At 37.0% G+C, this 14,845-nt stretch overlaps 1 protein-coding gene across 3 annotated transcripts in view; it reads left to right on the plus strand.

Moving 5' to 3' along the window:
• LOC123769278 (Brahma associated protein 170kD) overlaps positions 1-14,845 on the plus strand; it is an 82,147-nt gene that overhangs the window by 1,300 nt on the left and 66,002 nt on the right. For all 3 annotated transcript variants that reach the window (XM_045760370.2, XM_045760371.2, XM_045760372.2), the window contains exon 3: positions 10,891-10,988. In XM_045760370.2, coding sequence (XP_045616326.1) covers positions 10,891-10,988 — 98 coding nt within the window. The remainder of the gene's footprint in view (positions 1-10,890; positions 10,989-14,845) is intronic.

A 14,845-nucleotide genomic window follows, 5' to 3' on the forward strand; every position in this document is an offset into this window, starting at 1 on the left:
CAACACTTATAAGTGTACTAGACATAAGTATAATTTTTATATTTTATGTCCAGTAATATGTTTATAATGTTTTTTTGTGATAAATTACAGTACTTGGATAGTTTGCTAAAGTTCCTGTGTGAACAAGCCTTTTAATTTTGTACTATAAAACTTTTAAATATTAGCTGGCTGTAAAATTAGTTTAACAGACCTGTATTCATCATACTATACTAGTCAAGAGATAAGGTATTGCCTTATGTGATGCATTTTAAGATTGCCACAATTTTAGAGAAGGAAGGTTAACATTTCTTTCAGCTTTGGAATGTATTTGTTGTGCTTGGCTTGGTGCTTTTGAACATTGCTGCCCTGTAATAGTGATTAAACTAAACTAAGGTCCATGCATGATAATAGTGTTATATATACATACATAATCATACTCTGATTACTTACCTCATATTGCTATCTTTAATGTGTTGCACATAAGGATTTCAGTTTTATTAAGTTATAATATCCAGCTTATTAAGAAATAAGTACTGTAAATAGTTATGCTTTGGGAGTTTTCATTATTTTTTAGATAAATATTAATTTATCTTATGTAATGGAGAGATAATCCAGCCTCTATTCTGCATCTAAACTGTGTAGAATACAGGAGTACTAGTATCTACCAATTGGTTATGCAAGATTATACATACTAATTCTGAAATATGTATACAGTACTATTTAAAATATGTAATTAATAATAACAATCATTATGTAGTTATTATTTATTATATTAATAATTATTAATTGTAGCTCTTATAATAATCATCAACTATATAGCTATACATGTAGTTCTAATATATATATATATATATATATATGATATATATATTGTATTATATACATACTACCTGTATATAATATATATATATATATATATACACTGTATGTGCAAAAAAACTTGAGTGTTCCCAAGCAAATATGCAACTGAAAACTTGCATATTAAAATGCAACCACACCCTGAAATCCTTCTGGGGTTGGAATGTATGTGTACGTGTGGAATGTGTGTGTGTGTGGAATGTATGTGATTGTGTGTGGAATGTATGTGAAATTGTGTGTGGGATGTATGTGAAATTGTGTGTGGAATGTATGTGAAATGTGTGCATGTGGAATGTATGTGAAATGTGTGCATGTGGAATGTATGTGAAATGTGTGCATGTGGAATGTATGTGAAATGTGTGCATGTGGAATGTATGTGAAATGTGTGCATGTGGAATGTATGTGAAATGTTTGCATGTGGAATGTATGTGAAATGTTTGCATGTGGAATGTATGTGAAATGTGTGCATGTGGAATGTATGTGAAATGTGTGCATGTGGAATGTATGTGAAATGTGTGCATGTGGAATGTATGGGAAATGTATGTGTGTGTGTGGAATGTATGTTAAGTGTGTGTGGAATGTATGTGAAATGTTTGTGTGGAATGTATATGAAATGTGTGTGAAATGTAAGTGAAATTACATTTCACACACATTTCATATACATTCCACACAAACATTTCACATACATTCCACACACACTTAACATACATTCCACACACACACATACATTTCCCATACATTCCACACACACACTTCACATACATTCCACATGCACATATTTCACATACATTCCACATGCACACATTTCACATACATTCCACATGCACACATTTCACATACATTCCACATGCACACATTTCACATACATTCCACATGCACACATTTCACATACATTCCACATGCACACATTTCACATACATTCCACATGCACACATTTCACATACATTCCACATGCACACATTTCACATTCATTCCACATGCAAACATTTCACATACATTCCACATGCACACATTTCACATACATTCCACATGCACACATTTCACATACATTCCACATGCACACATTTCACATACATTCCACATACACACATTTCACATACATTCCACACACACAAGTGAAATTGTGTGTGTGGAATGTATGTGAAATGTGTGTGTGTGTAATTTGTGAAATGTGTGCATGTGGATTGTATGTGAAATTTGTGCGTGTGGAATGTATGTGAAATGTGTGTGCGGAATGTATGTGAGATATGTGTGGAATGTATGTGAAATGTGTGTGTGGAATGTTATTTATTTATATATACAAGAAGGTACATTGGGTTTGTGAGAATACATAGCATAGTATTTACAATCTTGTAAAGCCACTAGTACGCACAGCGTTTTGGGCAGGTCCTTAATCTAACAGATAATTTTAAGTAGGTAAATTCTAGCAGAATTAATAAAATGATAAAATGTATGTGAAATTGTGTGTGTGGAATGTATGTGAAATTGTGTGTGTGGAATGTATGTGAAATTGTGTGTGTGGAGAATGTATGTGAAATTGTGTGTGTGGAATGTATGTGAACTTGTGTGTGTGTGTGTGGAATGTATGTGAAATTGTGTGTGTGTGTGGAATGTATGTGAAATTGTGTGTGTGTGGAATGTATGTGAAATTGTGTGTGTGTGGAATGTATGTGAAATTGTGTGCGTGTGGAATGTATGTGAAGTGTGTGTGTGGAATGTATGTGAAGTGTGTGTGTGGAATGTATGTGAAGTGTGTGTGTGGAATGTATGTGAAATGTGTGTGTGGAATGTATGTGAAATGTGTGTGTGGAATGTATGTGAAATGTGTGTGTGGAATGAATGTGAAATTGTGTGTGTGGAATGAATGTGAAATTGTGTGTGTGTGGAATGAATGTGAAATTGTGTGTGTGTGTGTGGAATGTATGTGAAATTGTGTGTGTGTGGAATGTATGTGAAATGTGTGTGTGGAATGTATGTGAAATGTGTGTGTGGAATGTATGTGAAATGTGTGTGTGTGTGTGTGGAATGCATGTGAAATGTGTGTGTGGAATGTATGTGAAATGTGTGTGTGGATTTTATGTGAAATGTGTGTGTGTGTGGAATGCATGTGAAATGTGTGTTTGAAATGTGAGTGTGTGTGGAATGCATGTGAAATATGTGTGTGAAATGTGAGTGTGAAATGTGAGTGTGAAATGCGTGTACAGTACTCCCCTAATTGTGCTTGTGGGGGTTGAGCTCTGGCTCTTTGGTCCCGCCTCTCAACCGTCAATCAACAGGTGTACAGGTTTCCAAGTCTATTGTGGTCTATCATATCTACACTTGAAACTGTGTATGGAGTCAGCCTCCACACACATCACTTCTTAATGTATTCCATTTGTCAACCACTCTGACACTAAAAAAGTTCTTTCTAATATCTCTGTGGCTCGTTTGGACACTCAGTTTCCACCTGTGTCCCCTTGTGCGTGTTCCCCTTGTGTTAAATAGCCTGTCTTTATCTACCCTATCAACTCCTTTTAGAATCTTGTATGTGGTGATCATGTCCCCCCTAAATCTTGTCTTCCAACGACATGAGGTTTAATTACAGTAGTCTCTCCTTGTAGCTCATACCTCTCAGCTCGGGTACTAGTCTGGTGGCAAACCTTTGAACCTTTTCCAGTTTAGTCTTATGCTTGACTAGATATGGACTCCATGCTGGAGCCGCATACTCCAGGATTGGTCTGACATATGTGGTATACAAAGTTCTGAATGATATCTTTGAATGATTCCTGCGTGTAATCACCTAATTGTGCTTGCGGGGATTGAGCTTTGGCTCTTTGGTCCCGCCTCTCAACTTACAATCAACTGGTGTACAGATTCCTGAGCCTACTGGGCTCTCTACATTTGAAACTGTGTATGGAGTCAGCCTCCACCACATCACTTCCTAGTGCATTCCATTTATTAACTACTCTGACACTGAAAAAATTCTCTCTAATGTCTCTGTGACTCATCTGGGTACTAAGTTTTCACCTGTGTCCCCTTGTTCGTGTCCCACCCGTGCTGAAGAGTTTGTCTTTGTCCACCTTGTCAATTCCCCTGAGAATTTTGTAGGTGGTTATCATGTCTCCCTACTCCTCTGTTTTCGAGAGATGTGAGGTTCAGCTCCTTTAGCCTTTCCTCGTAGCTCATTCCTCTCAGCTCCGGGACGAGCCTGGTGGCATACCGCTGAATCTGCTGAATGTGTGTGTGTGTGTGTAACTATGAAATGTCTGTATGGAATAAATAGGAAATTGTGTGAAAGTGGAATGAAAATGAAGAGTGGAATTTATGAAGTATGTGAAATATTAAATTTTTTAAAATTAATATTATCGAACAGATATGAAGGTGATGGAATAATTATGAAGTGTAGCATGAGTATGTGTGTAATGAATATGTAATGTGCATGGAATGTGAAATGTGTGGAATGAGCATGAAAAGATTTTACTCTGCAATGAGCATGGTATGAATGTGAGTCATTTGTGGAATGGTAGTTCTGTGCATAGAGTTGGTTGTGTGTCGAATGAAAATAGATTTTCGTGGAATGAGTATGAAATGTGCACATGGAATGAGTATGAAGTGTGCACATGGAATGAAATGTGTATGGAATTAATATTAATGTTTGGAATGAATGTGAAGAAATGAATATGTGAAATGAATATGGCATGTTCATGTGAAATGAATATGGCATGTTCATGTGGAATGAATATGGCATGTGGAATGATTAACTAATGTGTGGAATGAATATGAAGTGTGGGTGTAGAATAAATATGGAGGGCGAGTGCGGAATGAATATGAAATTGTGAGGAATGTGACGTGTAGAACGTGAAGTGTGGAATGCATGTGACATGCAAAATGTGAAGTGTGTGGAATGAATGTGAAATATAGTGTAATGAATATGAAATGTGCACTCACCTAATTGTGCTTGCGAGGGGGTTGAGCTTTGGCTCTTTGATCCTTACTCTCAACCATCAATCAACTGGTAATTACCTAAGTGTAGTTACAGGGCGAGAGCTATGCTCGTCGTGTCCAGTCTTCCCAGTACTCTTTGTTGTATAACACTTTGAAACTACAGTACTGCCGGTTTTGGCCTCCACCACCTTCTCACGTAGCTTGTTCCAACCGTCTACCACTGTTTGCAAAAGAAAAGTTTCACATTTTTTCCGCACCTTTGTTTCCTTAGCTTCAATCTGTGTCCTCTTGTTCATGATGTTGCTGATTTAAGGAACCTATATTGAATCATCCTTGTAAATTTGGTTGATAACTGTTAGAATTTTGTACGTGGTGATCATATCGCCTTTTGTTCTTTCTTCTAGTTTTGGCATGTTTAACGTCTGAAGTCTCTCCTTGTAACTCTTGTTTTTCAGTTTTGGAAGCCATTTTGCAGCATGCTGCTGCACTTTTTCCAGTTTCTTTGTGTGTTTCTTGAGATTTGGGCACCATACAACTGCTGCATATTCCAGTTTTGGACTCAAAAGTCATGAACAGTTTCTTTAGTATTTCACCATCTGTATAATTAAAAGCATGTCTAAAGTTGGAAAGTGACGCATACGCTCCTCTCAGTGTTGTGTGTGTGTTTCTCTGGCGACAGCTTACTATCCAAAACCAACACTAGGTCTCGTTCAGTATTATTGTTCTGTAATTCTATTCCACATAATTTATAAATTGTGTGTGGTTTATTTTATCTGAATCCACATTACATAACACAGCATTTATTTACATTGAATTCCATGATGTTCCAAGCACTTATCTAGATTAATTTGAAGGGCATTACGAATCCTATCTTCCACAGTATCTTAACATCATTCGCAAACATGTTCAAATAATTTTATATTTCTTCTGGTAGATCGTTTATGTAGACAATGAACATTACTGGTGCAAGAACTGAACCCTGTGGTACTATGCTAGTAACTCTCCTCCAGTATGATACACTGTCTCTTGATTACTGCCCTCATCTGTCTGTCAGTTATTCATCTATGTCAGAAATCTCCCTGTCACTCCTTCAGCATATTCCAGTTTCCAGAACAGCCTCTTGTGATAATTGTCAAAAGACTTTATTAGGTCCAGATAGACTGTCAACCCAACCACCTCTTTCCTGTTTTATCTCAATGGCTCTATCATAAAAACTAAGTAAATGTGTTAAACGGGATCTTCCTGTTCTAAAACCATACTATTTGTTCGTTATGTCATTGCTCTATAGATGTTCAACGCATTTGGCTTTAACTATTGTTTCTAGTGTTTGGACTACCATGCTTGTTAATGATAAGGGTCTATAATTTAGAGGTTCCTCTCGACTACCAATTTTATAGATTGGTACTATGTTTGCCTTTTTCCATATACTGTACTGTATCTGCTAAGATTCCTGTGCACAAGGATATCTGGAATATTAATTGGAGTGGAATGCTCAGCTTGGTTGCACATTCTCGCAGCACCCAAGATGAAACTCCATCAGGTCCAACTGCTTTATTTCTTCCTTGCCCCTTGAGTAATTTTTTCCACTTTGTCTTGAGATACCTCTATGTATTCTATGGCCTGCTCTGGAATTGGTATTGGGTCCAGTTCTATGAAATCCTCATTTTGTTCAAATACACTTTGGAACTGTTCATTTAGCATTTCACACATTTCTTTTTCATTCTCATTAGTCCTATACCCCATTCTCAATCTCTGGATTTTATCCTTTACATGCAGCTTGCTTTGAATTAATTTATAGAAAAGGCCTGGATCAGTTTTACATTTGTCTGCTATCTTTCTCAAAGTTTCTTTCTGCCTCTCCTCACTGTTGTGTAATTGTTTCTTGCTTGTAGTGCTGGTATGTTTGTGGGTTAGCCCTATTTCTATATTGAACTCATTTTCTTGTCTTCATTCTGTCCACATTCTCTTCTAGATTATATCGCAAAACATATTTAATATCCAACAGGACATGATCACTCTTTCTCAAGGGAGGAAGGTACTGGATGTCAAATATGTTCTTTCCTGGTGAATATTAGATCCAGTACTGACAGAACCATCTCCTGCCCTCGTTCTTGAGGCCTTCTTGACGTGTTGATACATGAAGGTCTCCAGAATGAGGTTTATAAATCTGCCTGTGCAAATGTTCTCTGTTCTTGTTCCGTAGGTCTCCCAGTCTATTGCCTTAAAGTTGAAGTCCCTCAGTACCAGCGATTGAGATTTATCTTTATCTGTTTTTACTATAACACTCTCCTGTGACCATTATGAGGCCCTTTCATTTGTCATCCAGTTCCTCCTTTGTCCATGTGTTGCTTGCTGGTGGGCTGTAGGCATTTACGATTATTAGTTTGTAATCCCGATTCCTGATCTGCAATGCCATTATGTCAACTTTTCGAGGGTTTTCAATTACAATCTCTCTTACCTTCAGGTGTTCTTTCACCAGCACAGCCACTCCTCCCCCCTTTATAGTTTTCCTGTCATCTCCAAACTGAGTAGCCCCTTGGGCTACTGTGTGGCTTCCACACAGTAGCCTGTGAGAAAGTGGCTTCCACCACTTTCTCACTTAACTTGTTCCAACCATCTACCACTGTGTGTAATTACCTAAGTGTAGTTACAGGATGAGAGCTACGCTCGTGATGTCCCGTCTTCCCAACACTCATTGTCATGTAATGCTTTGAAATTACTGATGGTTTTTACCTCCACCGCCACCTCACCTAACTTGTTCCAACCATCTACCACTCTGTTTGTGAAAGTGAATTTTCTTGTATTTCTTCAGCAGCTTTGTTTGGCAAGTACAGGGTATGGAGCACATAGTTTAAATCTACGACCTCTTGTTCTTGAAGTTTCAGGTCTCGGAATTCTAACCTATCAATTTTACACGATTCCCATGTGTGTGCGTAATTACCCAAGTGTAGTTACAGGATGAGAGCTACGCTCGTGGTGTTTTGTCTTCCCAGTATGCTTTGTCATATGACGTTTGAAACTACTGACAGTTCGGGCATCAACCAGTTATCATTTAGGTTGTTTTAACTATCTACAACTTGATATGCAAAATAGAACTTTCTAATTTTTGTAGCACCTTTGTTTCCTTAGCTTGAATCTATGACCTCTTGTTCCTGAAGTTGCAGGTTTAAAGAATTCCTCGTCTATTTTATCGATGCCTATTACTATTTTGTATGTAGTGACATAGAGACTGTTTTCTTCTATCTTCTAGCTTTGGCATATTTAATACCTCTTGTATATACTGTACAGTATCTTTGTTTTTCAGTTCTGGAAGTCATTTAGAAGCATGTCTGTGCATCTTTTCCAATTAAAAATTAATGTTCTATTTGAGATATGGGCACCATACAACTGCTACATATTCAAATTTTGCCCTCTTAAAATTAGTGAACAATGTCTACTAAGTATAACAGTGCTACCTATTCTGTCCATTGGAATTGTATTTTATCTTTTTCCATATACTGTACTGTATCTCCTAGGCTTCCTGTATGTAAAGATTCCTGAAAAATTAATTGTAGTGAAATGCTGAACTTAGGTGCGCATTCCCTCGGAACACAAGCAAGACTCCATCTGGCCCAACTGCTTTGTTTTTTCCTAGCCCTTTGAGCAATTTTTCTACCTCATCCTAATACATCTTTTAAAACTTAAATCAATCGTCTTGTGGCAATTTTGAGTCGTCTGAATATCCTGCCAAATTTTTATTTATCATTACAGTTGATTTGGAACTGAAATTTGTTCCAATTTGGAACACAGGAAGACAATGCTACATGCATATCTGGTGCAGTGTCCATTGAACTTGTTCCTGTCTGTTTTTAATTGAGTTAATGTGAAAAATCTTACTTCACACAAAAATGTAGTAGTAAAAGTTTTAAGATATTTATAAGTGGAAATTCTCCTTCAACCTTAATCCAAAATGATGACACATTTAATTGTTCAAAATCAATCTTCAATGCAAATAAACTACAAAGATGCAGTAATTCAGCATTAATCTTAAAACAAGCATACCATCAGTCTTGAAAATTGGTGTTGAGTAATTAGTACAGATGAGGTTGTCGCTCTCGCTTGCTTATTGTTTTATGAATTTTTCTGTTGACACAGTTATTTATTTTGTGACCCACTAATGGGTCGAGACCTGCAGTTTGAAAAATCCTCTAGGCTCTTGTTTCCCAGTTGGGGGACTCTTCTTTGTCTTGGTATCTATCACCTTTTGTCCCTTATAAATTGTATCTGTTCTTTCTCCATATCTCCATATCTTATCTCCATTAAGCTTTGGAGAGCCACCAAGGGGCTTCCCCTAGAAACCCAGCATTGAATGTAATGAAATGCCTCTTTCTGTAGAACCCCTTCCAGGTTTGTTTGGGGGTTGTTCATTAGCTCCTGAACTGATTCAGGGAAGGCAGCTGTGGGTTGGGGCCTGGGCCACCTTGTGATGGCAATACTGTAGAGTTCAAGATTTAAGTGAACAGATTGTTTTATTTGGATCATTTTTAGAGTGGTGGTTTTGAGGCTTTGGTTTCCATGAATCTTGCAGTTGTTTGTTAAACTTCTGACTTTCTGGATGCTTTTCTAGTAAGGTGGTGGATTCTCTTTTTCCCTACACCTCCGTGAGGTTGGACTAAGGTGAGGTTCCCGTTAGTCCAAACTGAACGCCATCAACTCACGTTACCCAACAGTGGGACGCCATCTCAGTGGGATGGCTTTAAGGAGTCACTGTGTTACCGGAAACATTTCATTACATTTAAAGCCTTTTTTTCATAGAATGGAATGGAATGGAGATGATGGAATAGATAAAGATGGAAAAATTTAAGTGAGGTGGTGGTGGATGCCAAAAAACATCTTCTAGTTTTGGGGTTGTTATATAACAGAAATTATAGGGAAGATAGGACACCATAGGTATAGCTCTCCTCCTGTAACTAAAGTTAGATAATAACAGGCAAATGCACAAGATCAGCAGATTATGAAGGACTTGAGGAGTTAGTCCAACCTGTGGTAGACCTGAACATGCGAGTTAAATGGGTGGTTTTGAGAAATGACGTGTCTTTATTATTAGGTGATATAAAAATGGATTGTGTTTATAATCCATTTTTTATGGTCATAGGTGATGCGACGCTTTTGATGATTATGGTCATAGGTGATGCGACGCTTATGATAATTGTTTATAGGTGATGCCACATTACGCCATCTCTCCTGCAGCCTTACTATAATGTTGGCATTGTGGCACAGTCACTCATTAGCTCCTTTACTGGCAACACACCAAGATATATTCAGTAACTGTTATAGTTGCACATTTGCTTCATAGTCTTTGTCTTGTAATGGTTGCAAATCACTATATATATACAGTACACTGAGGAATCCACTATCTCAGTGTATTCAGCCCATCCTCCTGTTTTGGTAGTACTTATAGTAATGATGAGTGATCATAGTACTGTATATATATCCGACATACAACGAAATTAGAAAGCAGAAATCGGCACTATTGAGTTGGATACACCAGAAAACTATTTTTTACACACGTTGAAAGATGAACTAAACTAACCTAACCTTCTTAGGCCTAATACACGATATCTGAGACCTAATATAGTACATGTGTATGCTATATTAAGTTTGGGAATATTTAATTTTTTTTTATGAATTCCTTACTAGTCAATACAGTACAGTGGTACATCGAATAACGAATTTAATCCGTTCCGGTGCCGTTGTCGTCATGTGAAATGGACGTCATACAAAACGAATGTCCCCATTGACATTAATGGTAATCAAATTAATCCGTTTCACCACTGAAAAACATCAATATGATATTCGATGTTTTAAATAATGGAGCAGCCTACCTTACATACACTTCACAAACCTTTATGACATTTTCTTTCTTCAAATTTGTTCAATATTTATTTTTTATTTGTCTTATAGCAAAAGGTTTGTTCGGTGGTCAGCGGTGGTTGGCAGGTAGGGTCCTTGAAAGCTCCTGATATGAAGGAATGGCAGTTTATATTTCCTGCATGCAATATATAAGGGCTAATTATGTTTTTGATCATTATATAATTTTGCTTTAAATTTAGAATTTTCTTTAATCGTTTCACATTTTATTATAAACAGGTCAATGCTCGTTGTGAGTGGGAGGATATCCTTGAGGACTTTCGTCTACCAGCAGGTTGCGTAAACTCTGCTACTGCCCTCAAACATATTTACATAAGGTAAGTAATTTACTGAAGACATTTGGCAGTAAATGCAGGAGCTCTTCGAAGGAGTAGAGTAAGCAGGTTTCTTGCAATTTGCAAACATAGATGAATGTTATAAATAATTCATATGCTTCCCATTCAGGTGAGTTATAAGGGGAGAACCTCATAAGTATTGAAGTGAATATAAAGGCAGTTGGATCCTATAGATACCTTGTTTATATTGCGTTTAAAGAGAACTATCCCATTCTCTTGAAAACGAGTGATAATTTGATCACATCAGTCTCAAGAGAGACAGGCTCAATATAGATGGGCCAAGAGAAGCAAACAAAACAAGGACTAAAAGCCTGTTGATAATACAAATGGTGTATATGTACTGTAATTATGTTCTGTAAAGAAGAATAAAATGAACATACAAATGTAACAACCTGTCCTCTTGAATAGTACATCACATTTTGACATGTAAATCCTCTATTGCCAAAACCTTATGTACTAAAAAGCATAGCAGCTCAACAAATTGACGGGATGTCCCATTTTCTGTTTGTGGGGTCTTGGTTAGATTAGGTTTGGTCTATTTAGTACACCAGTTTAGTGGCATGATAGCTTGAGACAATGGGCTGAATATAAACACCCAAGAAATTGTTGAAATATTCTTAGTTTAGGTAAACGTTGCAAAAGTACAGTATCACATTTATGGAAGTTTCCTTTTAGCAAATGATAAAACACTTCATTGTATATTATACAATATATAATTTTTTGTTTATAATTATAATAGAAATACAGTATTATAATACAAATTGTATTCAGGATCTCCATCTAGCAATGTGGGATGTATTTTTTAATTTCCCACCATAGGACAATCAGTTTGTACTCAAACCATGATTTCCAATAGACATAATAGACAAACCGTGAAATAGGTTCCCGCCGAATAAAAAAAAATGTTCGTATATATATAACAACTATAAAGAATGTAGAATAAACACTTCTTTTACCTTAAAAACTGGAGTTGCCTTACTTATTGCATTTGAAAATTATTGAGGAGAGGTTTAATTAGTGAAGGATGAGGAATTAGATTTTAGTGTGATACTTTCTGGGAAAATCTTGTGCAGAGTGATTTTGTGCAAACTTAAATACCTGTATATGAAAAATTAGTAATGCAATTAGATACCTTGCCAAATCTAATGCATACTGGTCGGAGGGAGCCGGTCGGCCGAGCGGACAGCACACTGGACTTGTGATCCTGTGGTCCCGGGTTCGATCCCAGGCGCCGGCGAGAAACAATGGGCAGAGTTTCTTTCACCCTATGCCCCTGTTACCTAGCAGTAAAATAGGTACCTGGGTGTTAGTCAGCTGTCACGGGCTGCTTCCTGGGGGTGGAGGCCTGGTCGAGGACCGGGCCGCGGGGACACTAAAGTCCCGAAATCATCTGAAGAAGATCTGAAGATATACTGTATTTCCATTAACTGTATATTGAAAACATTTCAATATACATTTAATATACAGAACCACTTAACCCTCAAACTATTCACCCTAAACTAGGTAAATTTCCTGGTGTGCATGAAGGAAATGACTTTCTTTATTGTAAAGCATTTCTTTCCAATGGAGAAAACAAAGTTAATAATTTTAGTTTGGCTGTAGTGAGAGGGAAGAAGTGTTGAAAACATAAAATAATGAGAAGTAATGTTTCAAGTGTTAACTACAGTGGAACCTCGATTCGGCAAATCTGCGAATGGGCATTTTGAATGTTTTTGTTGGTTGTTTATTAATTTTTGGTTGGGCATTTGAATATTTTTTATTGGTCATCTTGAAATTTTTTGTTAGGTGTTCTGGAATTTTTTGGTTTTGTATTTTGGAATTTGTGTTTGGTACAGTATTTCATATTTTGGGGAGGGGACATTTTGGAATTTTTTGTTGGACATTTTGGAATTTTTTGTTGGACATTTTGGAATTTTTTGTTGGACATTTTGGAATCTTTTGTTGGGCATTTTGGAATTTTTTGTTTGGTATTTTGGATTTTTTTTGGGTGGGGGCGAATTGTTACTTCATATGCATCTAGTCATGTTTATAATGATTTTTGTAGATATTCACAACATTACAACAGAAATAGTAAGGTAAATACTATTTTAATAGTATTTACTGTTGTAAGAAATAGTAAAGTAATACTATTTCTTACAACAGAACTAGTAAGGGGCATTGGGAAAGCCATTAAGCTTATTTAAAACCAAATTCTTTGATTATTTTAATTTGGAGATTTTTGAGACAGGTACCATTGGTCATTGTCCTTCATATGACATTTGAATTTAAGTTTTCGGTCTGTGAAATCAGCCTATAGAGCATGGAAATTTAATTTAATTCACTGTTGGGGGACAGGCAGCCAGAGTATATTTATATACAAGGCTTATATTGATGTACCCCCTAGGGATGAATTACTTGACCTCTCCAGGATGCAACCCCACAACAAGCTAACTAACTCCTGGGTACCTACCTAGGTACCTAGGTAGCTAGGGACATTAGGTGATTCGAAATGCACCCAACCATTTCTGTCCAACTCGGGATTCGAACCCATAATTCTTGATTGTGAGTAGAGAACGAACCCGACTGTACTACCTAGACCCCTCCTACCGGTAGTACAGTCTGTAGTATATATAGTACGGCAAGATTTTTGTTCACTCGGGTATGGCACTCAGAAACAAATGGGCAAAGTTTCTTTCACCCTGAATGCCCCTGTTACCTAGCAGTAAATAGGTACCTGGGAGTTAGTTAGCTGTAACGGGCTGCTTCCTGGGGGTGGAGGCCTGGTCGAAGACCGGGCCGCGGGGACACTAAAAGCCCCGAAATCATCTCAAGATAACCTCAAGATATGGCTCTGCTACCATTTGAAAATGAGTTTTGAGGCCGGAGACGTGAGAAATAAGTTAGATGTGGCTAAAATATTTGCAGACATGTTCATTTGGTAGTTGTCTATTATATTATTGGTTGAAATTACAATTCTTCTAAGTGAAAGACCATAGGGTGTGAGAAATGCAACATTGAGGTATCTCTGGTTGCAACGAATTGGAGATTGGTCCCGTACATTTTGTTGAATCGAGGTTGTACCGTAATGCACATTACATAAGATACTTGGGAAAACTTAATGACATGCACAAATTTAACGGAATAGTGATATTAACATGAAAAATGAATTGTGGTGTGTGTTTCAACATAATCATCCTTCAAAGATGATCGATGTAATACAGTATCGCACAAGAATACCACTCGAATACTAAATAATTACTGTATTGAAATTATGTACAAAACAGTAATGAATTTCTGTTGATTTTAATGAATTATTAGGTAAAGTTATCTTTCCAAAATGTCCATGTAAGGTAAGTTTTTCAATTTTAAACATGGGCATCAGATGTGTTCACTAGCACTCCATAGCATGCATCTGCATCATGCATGTTCTCCAACCTTGAATTCATATACAAGGTAAGTTCTACAACTGTAGAGTGTGTGTGTGTTAAGTATGTAATGTGCAATAGTTAAGATAAGTTAGTATATAAGGATGTAGATAGAAACTACAGTACATTTCCATGCTAAATGCAGAAACTGGTAAAGGATTATCAGACACTAGGTCTTTTGTATACATATAGGTTCCATAATTTTCATTGGACTTTTGCATCTTCTGCTCTGAGTGTCTGTGCAGTGTCTTGATTTGGCGGACATTCTTCATGATGCGCTTGGTGTACCGACAAGTGGATGGGTGGCCATGGATTTGTGTCACACATAATATAGGTACCCAAAACATGAGCTTGTTGTAATGATCGTGTTGGTTCAAGTGTGTGTGCAGCAGATGGCATGGGTTGAAAACATGGAATAGCATCACTGATTGGAAG

This window comes from Procambarus clarkii, chromosome 66, assembly GCF_040958095.1.
Source record: "Procambarus clarkii isolate CNS0578487 chromosome 66, FALCON_Pclarkii_2.0, whole genome shotgun sequence".
Taxonomy (NCBI): domain Eukaryota; kingdom Metazoa; phylum Arthropoda; class Malacostraca; order Decapoda; family Cambaridae; genus Procambarus; species Procambarus clarkii.